The sequence below is a fragment of the Apus apus genome, chromosome 27, assembly GCF_020740795.1.
Source record: "Apus apus isolate bApuApu2 chromosome 27, bApuApu2.pri.cur, whole genome shotgun sequence".
NCBI lineage: Eukaryota > Metazoa > Chordata > Aves > Apodiformes > Apodidae > Apus > Apus apus.
In genome coordinates this window covers 892,659-913,490 of record NC_067308.1, presented here as the reverse complement: position 1 = coordinate 913,490, position 20,832 = coordinate 892,659, and the positions used below count along the sequence as shown (strand labels likewise).

At 56.6% G+C, this 20,832-nt stretch overlaps 4 protein-coding genes and 3 pseudogenes across 6 annotated transcripts; 3 read left to right on the top strand and 4 right to left on the bottom strand.

Annotated features, from left to right (window-relative positions):
* Positions 1 to 589: 589 nt before the first annotated feature.
* Positions 590 to 1,637, bottom strand: LOC127394919 (scale keratin-like; annotated as a pseudogene).
* A 786-nt stretch (positions 1,638 to 2,423) lies between these two features.
* On the top strand, positions 2,424 to 2,794 carry LOC127394860 (scale keratin-like; annotated as a pseudogene).
* Positions 2,795 to 4,810: 2,016 nt separating this feature from the next.
* On the bottom strand, positions 4,811 to 5,190 carry LOC127394897 (scale keratin-like; annotated as a pseudogene).
* Positions 5,191 to 6,629: 1,439 nt separating this feature from the next.
* LOC127394892 (scale keratin-like) lies at positions 6,630 to 7,013 on the top strand. The gene has a single exon (XM_051641203.1). The coding sequence runs from the start codon at positions 6,645 to 6,647 to the stop codon at positions 7,011 to 7,013; it is 369 nt and encodes a 122-aa protein (XP_051497163.1). The 5' UTR covers positions 6,630 to 6,644.
* A 2,018-nt stretch (positions 7,014 to 9,031) lies between these two features.
* On the bottom strand, positions 9,032 to 9,410 carry LOC127394896 (scale keratin-like). The gene is given in 2 exon segments (XM_051641207.1): positions 9,032 to 9,139; positions 9,141 to 9,410. Coding segments are annotated over 2 exon segments (369 nt in total). The 5' UTR covers positions 9,402 to 9,410.
* Positions 9,411 to 10,848: 1,438 nt separating this feature from the next.
* On the top strand, positions 10,849 to 11,232 carry LOC127394891 (scale keratin-like). The gene has a single exon (XM_051641202.1). It carries the CDS (start codon positions 10,864 to 10,866, stop codon positions 11,230 to 11,232), a length of 369 nt encoding a protein of 122 aa, XP_051497162.1. The 5' UTR covers positions 10,849 to 10,863.
* A 3,891-nt stretch (positions 11,233 to 15,123) lies between these two features.
* On the bottom strand, positions 15,124 to 15,681 carry LOC127394842 (scale keratin-like). Of its 3 annotated transcripts, none has more exons than XM_051641125.1 (2): positions 15,447 to 15,681; positions 15,124 to 15,308 (listed from the first exon to the last, which is right to left on the bottom strand). In XM_051641125.1, the coding sequence occupies exons 1-2, from the start codon at positions 15,679 to 15,681 to the stop codon at positions 15,124 to 15,126; spliced, it is 420 nt and encodes a 139-aa protein (XP_051497085.1). The 3 variants fall into 3 exon arrangements, with proteins under 3 accessions (XP_051497085.1, XP_051497083.1, XP_051497082.1); XM_051641123.1 differs by having other exon boundaries at positions 15,124 to 15,382; positions 15,470 to 15,681; XM_051641122.1 differs by having other exon boundaries at positions 15,124 to 15,681.
* Between the last annotated feature and the right edge of the window lie 5,151 nt (positions 15,682 to 20,832).

The following is a 20,832-nucleotide window of genomic DNA, read 5'->3' as shown; positions in this document are numbered from 1 at the left end:
CCAGAGGGGGTGGGCTCGGCAGGCCCAAGGGGAGCTCAAGGATGCCCTCCCTCTGCCTGCCTGCCAGACCGCGCAGCCCAAAACACCTCTGGCCACCATATTCCCCAGACGTGCATGTGCTCAGCTCGTGCTCACCTGGGTGTTCCCCAGCACTTCGGGGCGCTTCCTGAGCAGCTGCTCTGCAGCCATTGAAAGCCACTTCCCAGGAGGGGCTGGAAGCCTGGCTGTGCTTCAAGCTCCTCTTCAGCGGCTCTGTCTGCCCTGCCTGATGCCTGCAGCCTCCTCTCTCCCAACACTGCCCACTCTCCCCTGCCCGTAGCAACTCAGGAGCCTTTGCCAAGCCGGCCCAGGAGTGCACAAGCACCCTTGGGTCTTCCCGAGTGGGGACAAGGAGGGAGGGAGACATGACTTGGGTGCAGGAAATCTTTATTGTGCCCTGAGGGGCAGAAGAGATGGCGAGGGAGCCGGTGGGCAAGAGGCAGAGAGGCCGGTTGCCACAAGCTCTGGGAGGCAGAGGGATCTTCTGCAGAGCATGGCCTCTCCCTCTAGGTGCCCCCTGCGGGCAGGTGCTCCTGGGGCTGGGCTGTGTCTAGCAGGGCCCACAGGTGTCCCACAGCTTCTTGCTGTAGCGGGGCAGGACACAAGGGCTGCAGGCGGGAGAAGCGTAGGAGGGTCTGGCAAAGGTGCAGAGGCCCCCGAGCCCTGGGTGGCCCCGGCGCCGTAGAGGCCCCCCAGGCCCAGGGAGCCCCCAAAGGCGGGTGCTCCGGAGGAGCCCACCACGGCTTGCTGGGGGAAGGAGCTGAGGATGGGGCCGGGGAAGGTGACCACCACCGGGGGTGGCTGGATGAAGGCCGAGGAGTCGGGGGCACTGGCGGGCGCCACAGCTCGTTGCAGCTCTCAGCGATGGGCTGGGGGACGGCAACGCCGGTTTTCGGGGGGCACAGGTCGGAAGCAAGACATCTTGGTGTGGGATGGGACGGTGCTCTGCAAGAGGGGAGAGGCTGCAGGAGAGCAGCAGAGGGGAGCCCCAGGCAGAGGGGCCAGGAGGAGCCGCGCTCGCAGACTTACCCTGTTCCCTGAGGAGAAGGCAGCCAGAGCAGTGGATGGGAGAGCCTGGCAGAGGCAGAGCTTTTATAGCGGCCCCGCCATTGCTCAGCACCACCTGGGCCAATCTGCAGAGGCCAACTCCCTGCTGCTAATGAGGATGATGGGGCTGGCCTGCTCCTGCCCCTCCCTGACTCAGCAGCCCCTCCCCACACCAGCACATTCCTCCTCTTGCCAGCCTTTCCTCCCCTTCCTGCTGGGTGGGCTGAAGACCCGCAGCCATCTCCCCCAGCCATGGGGCTCCAGGCACATCTGACAGGAACCTTGTAGGCTTTGGGCCTGGGGCGAATGTGCCCGGCTGGGCTCTGTGCTCCTGGCAGCGGGGAATGCACCTGAGGGAGCAGCACGAGGGCTCCTTCTGCCCCAGACTCAGCCAGGCTGCTGGGCAGTGCCTGCAGGCGGCTGGAGGCCGGCTGCGCTGGGCTGGCGAGCGCTGCCTGGTGCTGAGCAGGCAGGGCCCCAGAGGAGTGCCTTTGCTTTGGCATTTGGTCACCTGGCCCCTCTGGAGGTGATGGCCAGACGGCCTCCGTCATGCGGGCGCCGGCGGGCGCCAGGCCTTGGCAGGGCCAGCAGCAGGAGCCTGCTCTTCCCTGGGGCTCTGCTGAGAAGGCGTGTGGCCGCCGCGAGACCAAGGCCTTGGCCGAGAGCTGTGGCAGGCAGGGCGCTGGCAGTCAGCCTGGCTCACGCTGCGTGCCCTCTTGCAGCCCCAGGGAAGGAGAAGGCAGCGGGGCTCCTTTGGGCCATGAGCTGGCAGCTGGCAAGCCACCAAGGGGTAATTGCAGGGGCTGCTGGAGCGGGTTGGGGCTGTGGAGGAAGCGGCGTCAGCAGAAGAGCCCCGTGCCAGGCAGGGAGGAGGCCGGGGCTCGGCCACCACGGGCCACGTGCCCCCAGCACCGCCAGCTCCTCCCCGCCTGGCCGGCGCGGCATAAAAGCGCGGCGCTGGGCGAGCGCTGGCATCCACTGCTCCTGCCTCGCTCTGCTCAGGACAAGGGGAGGTGGGTGCCTGCTGGGGCAGGGGCCAGCGTGGGGGCCTGGCTGGGCAGGAGAGCTCTGAGGGCAGCGGGAGCAGGAAGGAGCCGCCTGGCTGGGACGCCCGGAGCCAGGCCCTGCACAGGCTCTCGGGGAGGGCTGGGGTGGGCTCTGTGTGCCCAGAGGGCAAGGGGGGCTGTGGAGAGCAGGGCTGTGAGTGGGCACAGGGCAAGCGGCGGGCAGTGCGGGCAAGGCGGGAGCTCGGAGCCCTCCAGCTGCCGGCTCCGCAGCCCTGACTTTGGGACCCCCCCTCTGCTCCAGGCTCAGCTCTCTCACCACACCACACCAAGATGTCTTGCTCTGACCTGTGCCCCCCCGAAAACCAGCGTTGCCGTCCCCCAGCCCATCGCTGAGAGCTGCAACGAGCTGTGCGCCCGCCAGTGCCCCGACTCCTCGGCCTTCATCCAGCCACCCCCGGTGGTGGTCACCTTCCCCGGCCCCATCCTCAGCTCCTTCCCCCAGCAAGCCGTGGTGGGCTCCTCCGGAGCACCCGCCTTTGGGGGCTCCCTGGGCCTGGGGGGCCTCTACGGCGCCGGGGCCACCCAGGGCTCGGGGGGGCCTCTGCACCTTTGCCAGACCCTCCTACGCTTCTCCCGCCTGCAGCCCTTGTGTCCTGCCCCGCTACAGCAAGAAGCTGTGGGACACCTGTGGGCCCTGCTAGACACAGCCCCAGGAGCTGCCCCACAGCTGCGGGGCTGACTCTGCTTCACGCCTCCTCTCCTTCCCCTCTCTCCGTGCTGCCTCTGCCCGTGCCCGCATGCACGACTCCACCATCATCCCAGCGGGCGCTCGCTTGGCTCGGCAGCAGCCACCCCCTGGCAGAAGCCTGGGGGAGCAGCTCTCTTGAAGCCAAGGGGACAACCTGCCTGCCTCTGCCTTCCCGCTCTTTCTCCAGCGGCTGCTTTCCTGCCCTGCAATAAAAGAATCCTGCAGCCAACTCCTGCCTCTCCGTGTGTCCTTCCAAGGCCCAGCGTGGGCTGCAGGGCTCCCTGGGCCTGCACGTGGCCCCCGCCAACCGCCGGGCCAGCCCAGTCTCTCAGCCCCAGCAGAGCGCGGCTCAGCTGCCTTTGGGCAGAGCCCACAGCCCCGGCAGCACCAGCCACACACGCTGCTGCAGCTGAGCTCCAAGGGCCCTGCCTGAAGGCAGGCGGCTCCCCTGCCTGCAGGACACGCAGCCTGGGGCTCTTTGCAGACCTCCAGCCTCCCGGGGCCCCCACTGGGGCTGCCCAGGGGCTTGGAGCCAGCCTGGGGCAACGGCTGCCACGGCTCCAGCCCCTTTGTGCTTGCACAGCTCCACTAAAGGCGCGAGGAGAGAAAGAACAGAGAAAGAAGGCTTTGCTTTCCAACCCTCTGTCCCGTTGCCCTTTTCCTGCCGTCATCATCTTCCCCTTCTCTTTGACCTTCCCTTTCATCATCTCGCTTTCTTTTTCCCCTGCCAGCTTTCTCTTTTGCCATGGATTTCCTTCTTCCAGTTCCCATTCCTTTTCTCCTTCCCTTTCCCCTCTTACTTCCCCTCCTGCTTCTCATTCCCACCACAGACCAACGCGCTTGGTGCTGCCTCTTTCTCTGCCACAAAGACATCAGCCCAGAAATCACAGCCTTCTTGCAGTGGAAAGAGCCTTTGCAGGCCACCTGAACATCCTGCTGCCTCACGCAGGGGGGCCCACAACCAGCTGCCCATCTCCACGGCCACACGGCTCTTGCCGTCTTCTCTCTAGGAACCGAGAAGCATCAGCTTCCCGAGAGAAGCAGACAACTTCGTCTTCCTCAGGGTGAAGAAGTCGTCCGGGATGTCGAGGCAGGGACTCCTGCATTTTGCTGCTCCCCGGTGCCTTTGGACCTGCACCTTGATGGCTCTGGAAAGAGCCTGGCTTCATCTTTTGGACACCTTCCCTTCAGGCAGGCGAGCACACGGACAAGATTCCCCCCCGAGCCTCGTCGGCACCAGCAGCCCATGGTCCCAGCTCCCTCGGGCTCTCCCCAGTGGACACGTGCTCCCTGTCCCTTCAGCATCTGCCTGTGGACATTTGCTGGCCTCTCTCCAGGAGCCGCAGAGCTCTCCCGGGCTGGGGAGCCCGGCACTGGACACAGCGCCAGAGGGGTGGGCTCGGCAGGCCCAAGGGGAGCTCAAGGATGCCCTCCCTCTGCCTGCCAGACGCGCAGCCCAAAACACCTCTGGCCACCATATTCCCCAGAAGTGCATGTGCTCAGCTCGTGCTCACCTGGGTGTTCCCCAGCACTTTGGGGCGCTTCCTGAGCAGCTGCTCTGCAGCCATTGAAAGCCACTTCCCAGGAGGGGCTGGAAGCCTGGCTGTGCTTCAAGCTCCTCTTCAGCGGCTCTGTCTGCCCTGCCTGATGCCTGCAGCCTCCCTCTCCCAACACTGCCCCACTCTCCCCTGCCCGTAGCAACTCAGGAGCCTTTGCCAAGCCGGCCCAGGAGTGCACAAGCACCCTTGGGTCTTCCCGAGTGGGGACAAGGAGGGAGGGAGACATGACTTGGGTGCAGGAAATCTTTATTGTGCCCTGAGGGGCAGAAGAGATGGCGAGGGAGCCGGTGGGCAAGAGGCAGAGAGGCCGGTTGCCACAAGCTCTGGGAGGCAGAGGGATCTTCTGCAGAGCATGGCCGCTCGCTCGAGGTGCCCCCCTGCGGGCAGGTGCTCCTGGGGCTGGGCTGTGTCTAGCAGGGCCCACAGGTGTCCCACAGCTTCTTGCTGTAGCGGGGCAGGACACAAGGGCTGCAGGCGGGAGAAGCGTAGGAGGGTCTGGCAAAGGTGCAGAGGCCCCCCCGAGCCCTGGGTGGCCCCGGCGCCGTAGAGGCCCCCCAGGCCCAGGGAGCCCCCAAAGGCGGGTGCTCCGGAGGAGCCCACCACGGCTTGCTGGGGGAAGGAGCTGAGGATGGGGCCGGGGAAGGTGACCACCACCGGGGGTGGCTGGATGAAGGCCGAGGAGTCGGGGCAACTGGCGGGCGCACAGCTCGTTGCAGCTCTCAGCGATGGGCTGGGGGACGGCAACGCCGGTTTTCGGGGGGCACAGGTCGTAGCAAGACATCTTGGTGTGGGATGGGACGGTGCTCTGCAAGAGGGGAGAGGCTGCAGGAGAGCAGCAGAGGGGAGCCCCAGGCAGAGGGGCCAGGAGGAGCCGCGCTCGCAGACTTACCCTGTTCCCTGAGGAGAAGGCAGCCAGAGCAGTGGATGGGAGAGCCTGGCAGAGGCAGAGCTTTTATAGCGGCCCCGCCATTGCTCAGCACCACCTGGGCCAATCTGCAGAGGCCAACTCCCTGCTGCTAATGAGGATGATGGGGCTGGCCTGCTCCTGCCCCTCCCTGACTCAGCAGCCCCTCCCCACACCAGCACATTCCTCCTCTTGCCAGCCTTTCCTCCCCTTCCTGCTGGGTGGGCTGAAGACCCGCAGCCATCTCCCCCAGCCATGGGGCTCCAGGCACATCTGACAGGAACCTTGTAGGCTTTGGGCCTGGGGCGAATGTGCCCGGCTGGGCTCTGTGCTCCTGGCAGCGGAGAATGCACCTGAGGGAGCAGCACGAGGGCTCCTTCTGCCCCAGACTCAGCCAGGCTGCTGGGCAGTGCCTGCAGGCGGCTGGAGGCCGGCTGCGCTGGGCTGGCGAGCGCTGCCTGGTGCTGAGCAGGCAGGGCCCCAGAGGAGTGCCTTTGCTTTGGCATTTGGTCACCTGGCCCCTCTGGAGGTGATGGCCAGACGGCCTCCGTCATGCGGGCGCCGGCGGGCGCCAGGCCTTGGCAGGGCCAGCAGCAGGAGCCTGCTCTTCCCTGGGCTCTGCTGAGAAGGCGTGTGGCCGCCGCGAGACCAAGGCCTTGGCCGAGAGCTGTGGCAGGCAGGGCGCTGGCAGTCAGCCTGGCTCACGCTGCGTGCCCCTCTTGCAGCCCCAGGGAAGGAGAAGGCAGCGGGGCTCCTTTGGGCCATGAGCTGGCAGCTGGCAAGCCACCAAGGGGTAATTGCAGGGGCTGCTGGAGCGGGTTGGGGCTGTGGAGGAAGCGGCGTCAGCAGAAGAGCCCCGTGCCAGGCAGGGAGGAGGCCGGGGCTCGGCCACCACGGGCCACGTGCCCCCAGCACCGCCAGCTCCTCCCCGCCTGGCCGGCGCGGCATAAAAGCGCGGCGCTGGGCGAGCGCTGGCATCCACTGCTCCTGCCTCGCTCTGCTCAGGACAAGGGGAGGTGGGTGCCTGCTGGGGCAGGGGCCAGCGTGGGGCCTGGCTGGGCAGGAGAGCTCTGAGGGCAGCGGGAGCAGGAAGGAGCCGCCTGGCTGGGACGCCCGGAGCCAGGCCCTGCACAGGCTCTCGGGGAGGGCTGGGCTGGGCTCTGTGTGCCCAGAGGGCAAGGGGGGGCTGTGGAGAGCAGGGCTGTGAGTGGGCACAGGGCAAGCGGCGGGCAGTGCGGGCAAGGCGGGAGCTCGGAGCCCTCCAGCTGCCGGCTCCGCAGCCCTGACTTTGGGACCCCCCCTCTGCTCCAGGCTCAGCTCTCTCACCACACCACACCAAGATGTCTTGCTCTGACCTGTGCCCCCCGAAAACCAGCGTTGCCGTCCCCCAGCCCATCGCTGAGAGCTGCAACGAGCTGTGCGCCCGCCAGTGCCCCGACTCCTCGGCCTTCATCCAGCCACCCCCGGTGGTGGTCACCTTCCCCGGCCCCATCCTCAGCTCCTTCCCCCAGCAAGCCGTGGTGGGCTCCTCCGGAGCACCCGCCTTTGGGGGCTCCCTGGGCCTGGGGGGCCTCTACGGCGCCGGGGCCACCCAGGGCTCGGGGGGCCTCTGCACCTTTGCCAGACCCTCCTACGCTTCTCCCGCCTGCAGCCCTTGTGTCCTGCCCCGCTACAGCAAGAAGCTGTGGGACACCTGTGGGCCCTGCTAGGACACCAGCCCCAGGAGCTGCCCCACAGCTGCGGGGCTGACTCTGCTTCACGCCTCCTCTCCTTCCCCTCTCTCCGTGCTGCCTCTGCCCGTGCCCGCATGCACGACTCCACCATCATCCCAGCGGGCGCTCGCTTGGCTCGGCAACAGCCACCCCCTGGCAGAAGCCTGGGGGAGCAGCTCTCTTGAAGCCAAGGGGACAACCTGCCTGCCTCTGCCTTCCCGCTCTTTCTCCAGCGGCTGCTTTCCTGCCCTGCAATAAAAGAATCCTGCAGCCAACTCCTGCCTCTCCGTGTGTCCTTCCAAGGCCCAGCGTGGGCTGCAGGGCTCCCTGGGCCTGCACGTGGCCCCCGCCAACCGCCGGGCCAGCCCAGTCTCTCAGCCCCAGCAGAGCGCGGCTCAGCTGCCTTTGGGCAGAGCCCACAGCCCCGGCAGCACCAGCCACACACGCTGCTGCAGCTGAGCTCCAAGGGCCCTGCCTGAAGGCAGGCGGCTCCCCTGCCTGCAGGACACGCAGCCTGGGGCTCTTTGCAGACCTCCAGCCTCCCGGGGCCCCCACTGGGGCTGCCCAGGGGCTTGGAGCCAGCCTGGGGCAACGGCTGCCACGGCTCCAGCCCCTTTGTGCTTGCACAGCTCCACTAAAGGCGCGAGGAGAGAAAGAACAGAGAAAGAAGGCTTTGCTTTCCAACCCTCTGTCCCGTTGCCCTTTCCTGCCGTCATCATCTTCCCCTTCTCTTTGACCTTCCCTTTCATCATCTCGCTTTCTTTTTCCCCTGCCAGCTTTCTCTTTTGCCATGGATTTCCTTCTTCCAGTTCCCATTCCTTTTCTCCTTCCCTTTCCCCTCTTACTTCCCCTCCTGCTTCTCATTCCCACCACAGACCAACGCGCTTGGTGCTGCCTCTTTCTCTGCCACAAAGACATCAGCCCAGAAATCACAGCCTTCTTGCAGTGGAAAGAGCCTTTGCAGGCCACCTGAACATCCTGCTGCCTCAAGCAGGGGGGCCCACAACCAGCTGCCCATCTCCACGGCCACACGGCTCTTGCCGTCTTCTCTCTAGGAACCGAGAAGCATCAGCTTCCCGAGAGAAGCAGACAACTTCGTCTTCCTCAGGGTGAAGAAGTCGTCCGGGATGTCGAGGCAGGGACTCCTGCATTTTGCTGCTCCCCGGTGCCTTTGGACCTGCACCTTGATGGCTCTGGAAAGAGCCTGGCTTCATCTTTTGGACACCTTCCCTTCAGGCAGGCGAGCACACGGACAAGATTCCCCCCGAGCCTCGTCGGCACCAGCAGCCCATGGTCCCAGCTCCCTCGGGCTCTCCCCAGTGGACACGTGCTCCCTGTCCCTTCAGCATCTGCCTGTGGACATTTGCTGGCCTCTCTCCAGGAGCCGCAGAGCTCTCCCGGGCTGGGGAGCCCGGCACTGGACACAGCGCCAGAGGGGTGGGCTCGGCAGGCCCAAGGGGAGCTCAAGGATGCCCTCCCTCTGCCTGCCTGCCAGACGCGCAGCCCAAAACACCTCTGGCCACCATATTCCCCAGACGTGCATGTGCTCAGCTCGTGCTCACCTGGGTGTTCCCCAGCACTTTGGGGCGCTTCCTGAGCAGCTGCTCTGCAGCCATTGAAAGCCACTTCCCAGAAGGGGCTGGAAGCCTGGCTGTGCTTCAAGCTCCTCTTCAGCGGCTCTGTCTGCCCTGCCTGATGCCTGCAGCCTCCCTCTCCCAACACTGCCCACTCTCCCCTGCCCGTAGCAACTCAGGAGCCTTTGCCAAGCCGGCCCAGGAGTGCACAAGCACCCTTGGGTCTTCCCGAGTGGGGACAAGGAGGGAGGGAGACATGACTTGGGTGCAGGAAATCTTTATTGTGCCCTGAGGGGCAGAAGAGATGGCGAGGGAGCCGGTGGGCAAGAGGCAGAGAGGCCGGTTGCCACAAGCTCTGGGAGGCAGAGGGATCTTCTGCAGAGCATGGCCTCTCCCTCTAGGTGCCCCCTGCGGGCAGGTGCTCCTGGGGCTGGGCTGTGTCTAGCAGGGCCCACAGGTGTCCCACAGCTTCTTGCTGTAGCGGGGCAGGACACAAGGGCTGCAGGCGGGAGAAGCGTAGGAGGGTCTGGCAAAGGTGCAGAGGCCCCCCCGAGCCCTGGGTGGCCCCGGCGCCGTAGAGGCCCCCCAGGCCCAGGGAGCCCCCAAAGGCGGGTGCTCCGGAGGAGCCCACCACGGCTTGCTGGGGGAAGGAGCTGAGGATGGGGCCGGGGAAGGTGACCACCACCGGGGGTGGCTGGATGAAGGCCGAGGAGTCGGGGCACTGGCGGGCGCACAGCTCGTTGCAGCTCTCAGCGATGGGCTGGGGGACGGCAACGCCGGTTTTCGGGGGGCACAGGTCGTAGCAAGACATCTTGGTGTGGGATGGGACGGTGCTCTGCAAGAGGGGAGAGGCTGCAGGAGAGCAGCAGAGGGGAGCCCCAGGCAGAGGGGCCAGGAGGAGCCGCGCTCGCAGACTTACCCTGTTCCCTGAGGAGAAGGCAGCCAGAGCAGTGGATGGGAGAGCCTGGCAGAGGCAGAGCTTTTATAGCGGCCCCGCCATTGCTCAGCACCACCTGGGCCAATCTGCAGAGGCCAACTCCCTGCTGCTAATGAGGATGATGGGGCTGGCCTGCTCCTGCCCCTCCCTGACTCAGCAGCCCCTCCCCACACCAGCACATTCCTCCTCTTGCCAGCCTTTCCTCCCCTTCCTGCTGGGTGGGCTGAAGACCCGCAGCCATCTCCCCCAGCCATGGGGCTCCAGGCACATCTGACAGGAACCTTGTAGGCTTTGGGCCTGGGGCGAATGTGCCCGGCTGGGCTCTGTGCTCCTGGCAGCGGGAATGCACCTGAGGGAGCAGCACGAGGGCTCCTTCTGCCCCAGACTCAGCCAGGCTGCTGGGCAGTGCCTGCAGGCGGCTGGAGGCCGGCTGCGCTGGGCTGGCGAGCGCTGCCTGGTGCTGAGCAGGCAGGGCCCCAGAGGAGTGCCTTTGCTTTGGCATTTGGTCACCTGGCCCCTCTGGAGGTGATGGCCAGACGGCCTCCGTCATGCGGGCGCCGGCGGGCGCCAGGCCTTGGCAGGGCCAGCAGCAGGAGCCTGCTCTTCCCTGGGGCTCTGCTGAGAAGGCGTGTGGCCGCCGCGAGACCAAGGCCTTGGCCGAGAGCTGTGGCAGGCAGGGCGCTGGCAGTCAGCCTGGCTCACGCTGCGTGCCCTCTTGCAGCCCCAGGGAAGGAGAAGGCAGCGGGGCTCCTTTGGGCCATGAGCTGGCAGCTGGCAAGCCACCAAGGGGTAATTGCAGGGGCTGCTGGAGCGGGTTGGGGCTGTGGAGGAAGCGGCGTCAGCAGAAGAGCCCCGTGCCAGGCAGGGAGGAGGCCGGGGCTCGGCCACCACGGGCCACGTGCCCCCAGCACCGCCAGCTCCTCCCCGCCTGGCCGGCGCGGCATAAAAGCGCGGCGCTGGGCGAGCGCTGGCATCCACTGCTCCTGCCTCGCTCTGCTCAGGACAAGGGGAGGTGGGTGCCTGCTGGGGCAGGGGCCAGCGTGGGGCCTGGCTGGGCAGGAGAGCTCTGAGGGCAGCGGGAGCAGGAAGGAGCCGCCTGGCTGGGACGCCCGGAGCCAGGCCCTGCACAGGCTCTCGGGGAGGGCTGGGGTGGGCTCTGTGTGCCCAGAGGGCAAGGGGGGCTGTGGAGAGCAGGGCTGTGAGTGGGCACAGGGCAAGCGGCGGGCAGTGCGGGCAAGGCGGGAGCTCGGAGCCCTCCAGCTGCCGGCTCCGCAGCCCTGACTTTGGGACCCCCCCCTCTGCTCCAGGCTCAGCTCTCTCACCACACCACACCAAGATGTCTTGCTCCGACCTGTGCCCCCCGAAAACCAGCGTTGCCGTCCCCCAGCCCATCGCTGAGAGCTGCAACGAGCTGTGCGCCCGCCAGTGCCCCGACTCCTCGGCCTTCATCCAGCCACCCCCGGTGGTGGTCACCTTCCCCGGCCCCATCCTCAGCTCCTTCCCCCAGCAAGCCGTGGTGGGCTCCTCCGGAGCACCCGCCTTTGGGGGCTCCCTGGGCCTGGGGGGCCTCTACGGCGCCGGGGCCACCCAGGGCTCGGGGGGCCTCTGCACCTTTGCCAGACCCTCCTACGCTTCTCCCGCCTGCAGCCCTTGTGTCCTGCCCCGCTACAGCAAGAAGCTGTGGGACACCTGTGGGCCCTGCTAGACACAGCCCAGCCCCAGCACCTGCTCTCAGACGAAACACCAATGCCACCAGCACCCATGCTGGGCTGATCTGGTGGGCGCGGGGTAGTTAGCAGTATCCGAGCAGACCCATCCAGCACCTGCCTGGTCAGCTGCCAGGGCCTTGCACCCTCCAGCCTTCCTTTCTATCTTCTCCTTCTCTCTTTCTCTCTTCCCTGCCCTGTCCTTTCAGACGTGTTATGGGGCAGTAGGTAGACTCTAAAAGCTCTGTGGAACTGATGGGCCAATAGTCAGGATCAGGAATGCTGTATGAAGGGGGCATCCGGAGGGACATGAAATGCTCTTTAGAAGATCCCTCTGCCTCTAACAGCGTGTGGCAACCAGCCTCTCTGATTCTTGGCCATGTTGTCTCTGCCAATCTCTCCTGCGACTCCTGGTACAATAAATATTTCTTGCACCCGACTCCTGTCTTCTCTTTTTGTTACAAGTTCTGTGTCCTGTATGTGACAGAGTGCAAATGTTTTTCTTTCCATATTTCACAAGGGGATATCTTTCCATACCCAGTGGAGAATGGTGATTCCTTGTTTCCTGTTCTTCAGCTCCAGATGATTGTTGCTCATCTCTTAGAAAATCTTCTTTTCCCTACCTGGGGCAAGGATGATGCAATTACAGATAAATTGCAAGTATTTGGGAGCAGGTGGTTGCACTATAGATGCCTCCTCAATAAGATTTTCATGGAGATATTTAAATATGTGCACATATCTATATTTGGTCCTTAATATCTTAGGAGATGGTGACTTAGCTGCTCTTCATGGTCTTCCAGAAGGTGTGATTCTGCCTTCTCACTCTCCAAACCTTTTTCACAGCTACAAAACTGCTACTGTATCATATTCAGGGAAGTAATAAGTCCCTCTTTCTTTGGGGTATAAAAGCAGACAGAGATCACGTTTTTCTTAGTTTTACTCAAGATGACCCATCCCACAGCATTATTTTACCCCTTACTGTGGTACATGTGAGATTCATTAACTTCCCCCATTCAAATGTCTTGGATTCACTCTGTCTTCTGGAGAAGGAGTGAAGTGCTGACAGTAAAAGGGAAACTGGATGTGCTTTCCCCCTTGTTTTCACAGGTCTTGCTTATATTGCCACTGCTTTCTGGTATCCTGTATTTACAATGCCTTCCCCTCAAGAACATGCATCCTCCTTATACCTTCCCATCAAATATTTGGTGCTACTTAGAGAATTATCCCTCTTCTGACACTTCTTTCTGCTTGTAGCCTGTGTTCCACCAGGTCTTTTCTCCTGCTCCACTGGATCAGGGCTTTGCACTGTGATGCTGAAGATCCTGTTGTTACTGTTACTCCCATCAGTTAAACCATCTTGTTTTTCCAGTTTTAAAGGTTGATTCCTTCCAGTTTAATGCCACTCAGCTTTATGGTATCAGCAGAAAAAAGTGAGTGCTCCTGAGTTATGTGCCAATGCCATTGATGCAAAAATATAATCAGAGGTTTTCTGAGACTGATCCTTGGGTAACAGATATAGTCAACTCCCTCCATTCCTCCAGCTCCCATAGGATCATGGAATGCTTTGGATTGGAAGGGACATTAAAGATCATCTATTTCCAACTTTCCTGCCTGGACAGGGACACCTCCCACCAGCCCAGGCTGCTCCAAGCCCCATCCAACCTGCCCTTCAACACTTCCAGGGATGGGGCAGCCACAGCTTCCCTGGGCAACCTGGCCCAGGGTCTCACCACCCTCACAGTGAAAAATGTCTTCCTAATGTCTAACTTAAATCTCCCCTCTTCCAGCTTAAAACCATTTCCCCATATCCTATCACTACAAGCCCTTGTAAAAAGTCTTTCCCCATACTGACAGCAAGGGTATCTCTGTGTACTGTTTTGCAATCAGACATGAGCTCACCCTGAACAGGTATCCAGCCCAAATAGAAGCTGCATAATCATGTTAGTTGGGTGTTAAGAGCTCTCACTAACCTTGTTATCTTGGGCTAGGTGCTTGCTATCTGACACAACACTCAGCTAATAGCATGCTGCTGGGTGCCTGACACTGCTGGGTGATTCCTGCCACTGCTGGATGATTTCTGACACTGCTGGATGCCTGACTGACACTGCTGGATGATTCCTGACATTGCTGGGTGTCTGCCTGCCACTGCTGGATGATTTCTGACACTGCTGGGTGCCTGCCTGCCACTGCTGGATGATTCCTGACATTGCTGGGTGTCTGCCTGCCACTGCTGGGTGATTCCTGCCACTGCTGGGTGATGCCTGACACTGCCAGGCTGAGAGAATCAGGGATAAATTTGGCAGCTGGAACTCAGGAGTTCAGCTCTGATCATGTATGAATAAAACTGAAGGTAGAGGTTGTGAGTGAGAGAGGATCTTAGTGTTGAGCTGAAGAGAAACAGGAATCCAGGCATCAGCTTCTGTAAAGCTGTCCCAGGAGGTGCCCTGGGCTGAGCAGGGAGCTTTGCTCCGCAGAGGAGAGGTGCCTGAGCCAAGGACATGCAGGGCTGGTGCAGCACACACCCTGGTTGCTGAGCTCCTGGGAATTCTTGGCAGCAGTGTCCTTGCCTCAAGCCATGTGAGGCTGGAGAGCAGCCCCAGGGACACAGCAGTTTCCTTGTGCCCAACAGGCAGGAGCTGCTGTTCTCCACCTCAACTGCCTTGGCTCCTTGTACACCTCAGGCACCCAGGAAACAGGGACTGGGCTCTGAAAACTCCAGTTCCTTCCCAGACCATTCCCAAAAAACCCAAGACCAAGAGGGCACACACTTTTGGGACTGAGAAGATGAAGGAGAGAGAAGTGAAACTTGCATTGAAGGGCACTGTTTTTTTTTTCCTTGTTGTTAAAATATTCTCAATAAGTATTAATCAGTTAAAACAGAAGTTTTTTCTTTGAAGGGGGAGATTTGTGACTACCACAGACTAGTTTTCATTTCAACCTGTTACTGCTTCCAGCAGCCAGCATCTGAAATACCCAGTTACACTTGGGGGTGGCAAAACTGAAACTACCTATTAAAATCAGACTTGCTGTTCCCACGGCACCGACAGAGGTTTGACATCAAAAAATTTTACATTCATCCACGGAGTTTCTCTTTCCTCTGAAATACAGTAATTAATATTCTTTTTGCTTCACCCAGCTGACCTAATTGAATATTCATAGAATAATATCATAGAACAATTTGGGTTGAAGGGACCTTAAAGATCATCTAGATCCAACCCCCTGCACGGGCAGGGACACCTCCCACCAGCCCAGGCTGCTCCAAGCCCCATCCAACCTGCCCTTCAACACTGCCAGGGATGAGGCAGCCACAGCTTCCCTGGGCAACCTATTTCAGGGTCTAACCACCCTCACAGTAAAGAATTTCCTCATGTCCAACCTAAATCTCCCCTCTTCGAGTTTTAGCCCATTGTCCCTTGTTCTCTTGCTACAAGGCCTTGTCAAGAGTCCCTGTGTAGGCCCAGGGAGCCCTGCAGCCCACGCTGGGCCTTGGAAGGACACACGGAGAGGCAGGAGTTGGCTGCAGGATTCTTTTATTGCAGGGCAGGAAAGCAGCCGCTGGAGAAAGAGCGGGAAGGCAGAGGCAGGCAGGTTGTCCCCTTGGCTTCAAGAGAGCTGCTCCCCCAGGCTTCTGCCGGGGGGTGGCAGTTTCAGGGAGAAGCAAGGGTCCTCTGGGACAATGGTGGAGTTACACGTTTGGCCACCAGCAGGGACAAGGAAGCAATGAAACAAATGAAGAAGAAAATGAAAAGTGTATTTTACGGAGCTATTCTGACTCCACTGCATTAAGTGGAAGACTTTGATGCTCTGCCCCTTACTCAGGAGGCTCAGTTGAGGGTCAAGATGTTATGGTGCATTTGCCAGGCATTCTGTAGGTGATATTTCCTGGGGATTTAGCAGGGCCCACAGCTGCCACGGCGGTTCCTGCCATATCGGTAGGAGTAAGGGCTGCAAGAGCCAGAGCTGTAAGATCTACCAGAGCCATACAGGCCCCTGTAACCCAGGGAGGAGCCTCCATAGCCCCCCAGACCCCCATAGCCCAGAGAGGAGCCCCCGTAGCCCCCCAGGCCCCCATAGCCAAGAGAGGAGCCCCCGTAGCCCCCCAGGCCCCCATAGCCCAGGGAGGAGCCCCCATATCCATTCAGACCCCCATAGCCCAGGGAGAAGCCCCCAGAGCCCAGGGAGCCAGAGCCTCCATAGCCAAGGGAGGCTCCATAACCCCCAAAACCCCCATAGCCCCCAAGGACGGGCACTCCAGAGGATCCCACCACAGCATCCTGAGGGAAGGAGCTGAGGATGGGGCCAGGGAAGGTGACCACGACCGGAGGAGGCTGGATGAGGGCTGTGGAGTCGGGGCACTGGCGCACACAGGGCTCGTTGCAGCTGTTGGCAAGAGGCTGGGGGCAGGTGACACCGCAGGCAGAGACGGGGGACAGGTCGTAGCAAGACATCTTGAAGGGTGGGAGGTCAATCCACAAGACCTGATTTTACCAAGTACAAGAGATTAGTTCCATACATAAGAAATTCTCTAGAGCTGCCTGCCTTTCATCATACAAGGGTGCTTTGAAGTACACCAATTTGCCCATGTCAATTAGAAATGAAAATTGAAGCAGAACAGCAAAATTATTTGCTCAGATGCTTTGGTGAGTCAGTGGATCAGCAAAGACTGGGACTGATTTCATGACTCTAACTCTTCATTCCCACTGATCTCTTTTGTGCTGAGCCTTGTGAGAACAGGGATTATAAGTCATTATCTAATCAGATTTTCTCAGTAACTTGTTTGATGAGACCATTACCAGGGTATTACAAAAATTACTGTCCCCATTTTCCAAACTTTGAAAGAGGCATCAAGATATTCACAACTAGCTCAACAACACAGTGTTTTGAATCTGGGCTCTGAATTCTTTTGAAAAAAAAGTCTCACCCCAAACAAGTTGCCCCCATTAACATGAAAACCCCACTGTTTCACCTGTCAGCTCCTTCAGTTCTCCCCATGACCCTTCTTTTTTTAATTAAATAGATTTCTTCAGGTATTTTCACCAGCTCTCAACTTCTCTCTGGGTCCTACTGTGTCTAAGTCAGTGCCTGATCTCTGGTGCTACTCATGCTCAGTATCTGTAATTAGTATAAAAGCACTTTGAGTGATCTGTAATAGAATGGACTGGAGATAATAGGTCTGCTTCTAAGCTCAGCATTTCCCTGGGAACCATGAAGATTTAAACTTTTTCAAAAAATTTCCTGTTACTCAAAGAAACAGACAGAAGAGAAATACACATGAAGAGTCACATCACTTCTTCAGCTGTTGGAAGAGAACTAATCATGAACTCGATTTTCTGCCATATCAAAAACCTTTCTCTTTGCTTCAAAATTAAATGCCAACCAAAATAACAGGATTGTTTGGGTTGGAAGAGAACTTAAAGATCATCTAGATCCAACCCCCCTGCATGGGCAGGGACACCTCCCACCAGGCCAGGTTGCTCCAAGCCCCATCCAACCTGCCCTTCAACACTGCCAGGGATGGGGCAGCCACAGCTTCCCTGGGCAACCTGGCCCAGGCTCTCCCCACCCTCAGAGCCAAGAATTTCCTCCTCATGTCCAACCTCAAGCTCCCTCTTCCACTTTTCATCCATCCCCCTCATCCCATCCCTCCCTGCCCTTGTTCCAAGTCCCTTCCCAGCTTTCCTGGAGCCCCTTCAGGTACTGAAGGCTGCTCTGAGGTCTCCCTGGAGCCTTCTCCTCTCCAGAATGGAGGGAGTTCTCTTCAGAGAACAGCCACCTATAACACTTTGAATAATTTCTGTAAACTTTCTCTTTCCATTTAAAATTTTAGCCTCTAGTTCCTAATGTAAAAGCCCATCCTGGATGAAATGATATCACCAAGAGCCACCCCAATAGTTATAAAGAGGAGGTTCAGACTTACCTAAGTCTCTGAGAAGAACGAGTGAAGAGAAGTGGTTGGAAGAGCCTGAGTGGAGGGAGCTTTTATACATCTCAGACTGCCTGAGGGGTGAGAGGCTGGTTTCGTGAACATGGATCCAAGTAGTTGACAAGGCACATTTTTTTGTATTGGTAGCTCTGCAAAGTGATGAAATGGTGTTAATTCTGTTTTTGTTTATTACTTGATTTCAATTATCATGTAACAAAACACGTGAGTTACGTCACGCCAGGTTCCTTCATCTAAAAACAAGGGATGGCTGAAATTAATGCACCTTTCATCCTAAAACATGATTCATGAAATTAATGTAAGTTTTTCTGTCCTCTTTCAGGTTGTCCCATGCAGGAAGCTGCTTATACTTAGATATTCTTTTGCTGTCTTGTATGACAGCGATGTTCAATTTTTTAATCAGATTATTTCTTTTTATGTTTTAATTAGAGATTTTTAATATTACTATTAATAAATACTGAAATTATTTATCAGAAATTACCTGTTGTGAGGCAGTTCTTTCAAATTCCCTTACATAAGCTTTCTCTCCTCTTAAAGATAAAATCCTCAGGGAGGGGGACAATATTTTTTGATATTTTGTGATAACAATTCCTGTTGGAATTGATGGAGGATTCTCAGTACTCTCTGAGTCAAATTATATTGTGAGCATTCCCAGGCACACAACTGCATGTGTCCAAAACAAGCTTAGTTTTTGTCTGACTCTCCAGCTACTGCTTAAAGCTGAGTTTAAAAAAATATACATATCTCTACTTTCAGAGGTAATCTGCAGGATGGAAACCTCAAAATAATCTAAGTGTACAGTGAACTAATATCTAAATTTGTGATTTACTGGGATAGCTGTGTGTTTTTGTAAAAGGAGTACAGGAGAATCGTGAAATTTCAGTGTTTTAGGAAAAAAAAGCAGCCTTTCTTTTTCGCAAGGAAGAAGAGAGCTGAGAACAGAGATTTCAGAGTAACAGACCAATGTCTAACAGCATTAACAACTCAATGGATTCATCCCAGAATCTGCACTTCTTACTGGAGTTCCATTTATTCACCTTCTATGTTTTATCTCTGCCCTTCTGACAAGTTTGCAGGTACCTTGAACAGGCTTCTCTCGGCTGTTCAAAACACCTGAGACCTCCTGTTTGAATCCAAAACCATTCTGAGGGGCCAAAGGATTTCTGCAGCTCTTTTTTCACTTGCACATCCAATAAATAAAAGCAACCTTTTAGATATCAAAGTGTCATTGAAGGGACATCAGTGAATATTGAAATTCTAAGCAGGGATACTCAACGTTTTCAGCTCAGTTTGATCCACAACTTTGAGAGGGACCATTTTACTGAGGTTTCCTTGCATTTCTAACTTGCTCCTTAGGAGTCTTTGCCCCTGGTCTGCAACTGATCTTGCAGCCAACCCCAACACTGGTGGCATCTTTCAGTAAAGAGCAATTATGATCTGGAAATCCACTGGGCCAGGCAAATCCTGCCTTTTGCTGAGGTTTCTTTCTTGGGTTATGCCATTATCTAATACTCTATCATTATCACACTTATCATAATCATCAATGTCGTTATCTTCAGACCACATATTATTTCTCAATTATGAGCCTTTCCAAATCTGGAGAGACAGATGGAGATTTCCTGAGATGTACTAATGAAAAAAAGCCATCCTAAAGTTTTACAAGAACATTCCAAGGGATTTTCAAACACCTCATAAACACCTATTACCGGCTTGTAGTTACTGTGTCATAATGATATAAAAAGTGTGCCTGGTTGCTTACACCCCATTATTATGAGGGATTATCACTTTAAAATAGTGAGTTATGATCATCTGGGTTTTTCCCATAATCAGTTCATGGTTTATAACACTTTTGGGACTTTCCTTTAAAAATAAAATTATAAAATCTTCCTACACTTTTATTAAAGTGATCCAGAAACAGAAACCTGCTTATGTTAAATCATAGAATCATGGGATGGTTTGGGTTGAAGGGACCTTCAAGATCATCCAGTCCCATCCCCTGCATGGGCAGGGACACTTCCCACCAACCCAGGTTGCTCTAAACCCCATCCAACCTGCCCTTCAACACTGCCAGGGATGGGGCAGCCACAGTTTCTCGGAGCAGCCAGGGGGGTTAACTGAACCATCAGCCAAAAAAACCTAAACCCAGGATCCAATGGGGTCTGTCTTCACTGTGTCAAGGTTGAAATGCCTTCACTAGTTGTGTCTTATTGCCTGATTTACTTAAATTACTTAGTCCTGTGTTCTTAGGTACATCTGTCTGACACTTAACAAGAGGAGAAAACACAATAAGATATAAAGGAAAGCAAAGCTTTATGAAACAACTCATGTTTCCATACACTTGGGAATGCCAGCTGAGATGGATCTCTGTTTAGGAGACTGAAAGAGAACTAGTAGAGAACCATCCTAAACCCATTAAAAGATTGTTTGATAATTACTGTGCTTGCCTCGTGCTGAGTAGCTGGAGGTAGAAGTGCTAAGTTTGCAGAATGTTTTTACCCTTGTTAGTCCATTTTCTCTGTTGATTACACTGAAAGACCTGTAGCTGGACAAAGGAAATGGCTGTCCTCCTGTCATCCTAATAATCCAGGACTCTTTAATAAGTCAAATCAGCATCCTTCCTCCCCAAATGGTAAAGGGAGCAGTGGAATAACAAAAGTAATCCCACGCACAAAGCCTGGGGATAATGGTGAGGTCTGTGGTGGAGCACGAGTGTCACGCCATGTGTGGGCTTGAAGCAATCAGCAAAAACCATTTCAGCACTTTGAGAAACAACGTGTCCTCCAATCTGGGGTTGGTGCCTAATTATGAACTCATGCACAGGATGCCTCAAATCCTCCAGGCAATGAAGGGAGGTCTATAAAAGCTCTCTGCACCTGGGCTCTCTATCCACTTTTCTCGCTTTACTTGCCTTCGTGAACTGGGTAAGTCAGATTTCTCTTGAACTTTGCTAAACTCAACTTGCTGTCAAGAGCTCTTGATTTTTAACTTAGGACCAAATCCTCTCCAGTTACTGCCTGTAACTGAAAAGAATCTGTAGATTATTTGCTGTTAGATATAATGTTTGGTTTCTTATTTGTTACTAGGCCTAGAAGAGGGGTAGATGAAGCAGTTTTGAATCCCAAACTTATAACATTTTAACTTTTGAAAGCATTCTTTGAATATTTTAGGAAATAAAGGGTATTTTCATGTACATATGGCTGCATTTAGTACAGTTCTGATGGGTTTATAACAGGGAAGATCAAATTTTGGAAGTACAAACCATCAACTAATAGCAATGTATTTCTATGAAAATTAACTCCACAGGAAATAGAATGATAGAATGATTGATAGAGTGATAGAATTGAATAATAACAACAGAGAATCAGAGGATGGTTTGGGTTGAAAGGAATCTTAAAGATCATCTAGTTCCAAACCCCTATATGGGCAGGGGTACCTCCCACTAGAAAGGGGATCTCAAAGGTATAATTGAAAAATAAGGACTTTATCACACTAAAGTCAAAAGTAACCTCCAGATTCAAGAGCTGGCAATAACAGTACTAAAAATTGTGTTGACTACCCAGGTCTATTCCTGCTTCAGCACCACCTCATGTTCCTTATCTCCTTCATGTTAACATGAGTGACCATGTTTTACAGACTGACTTCCATCCCACCCTTCAAG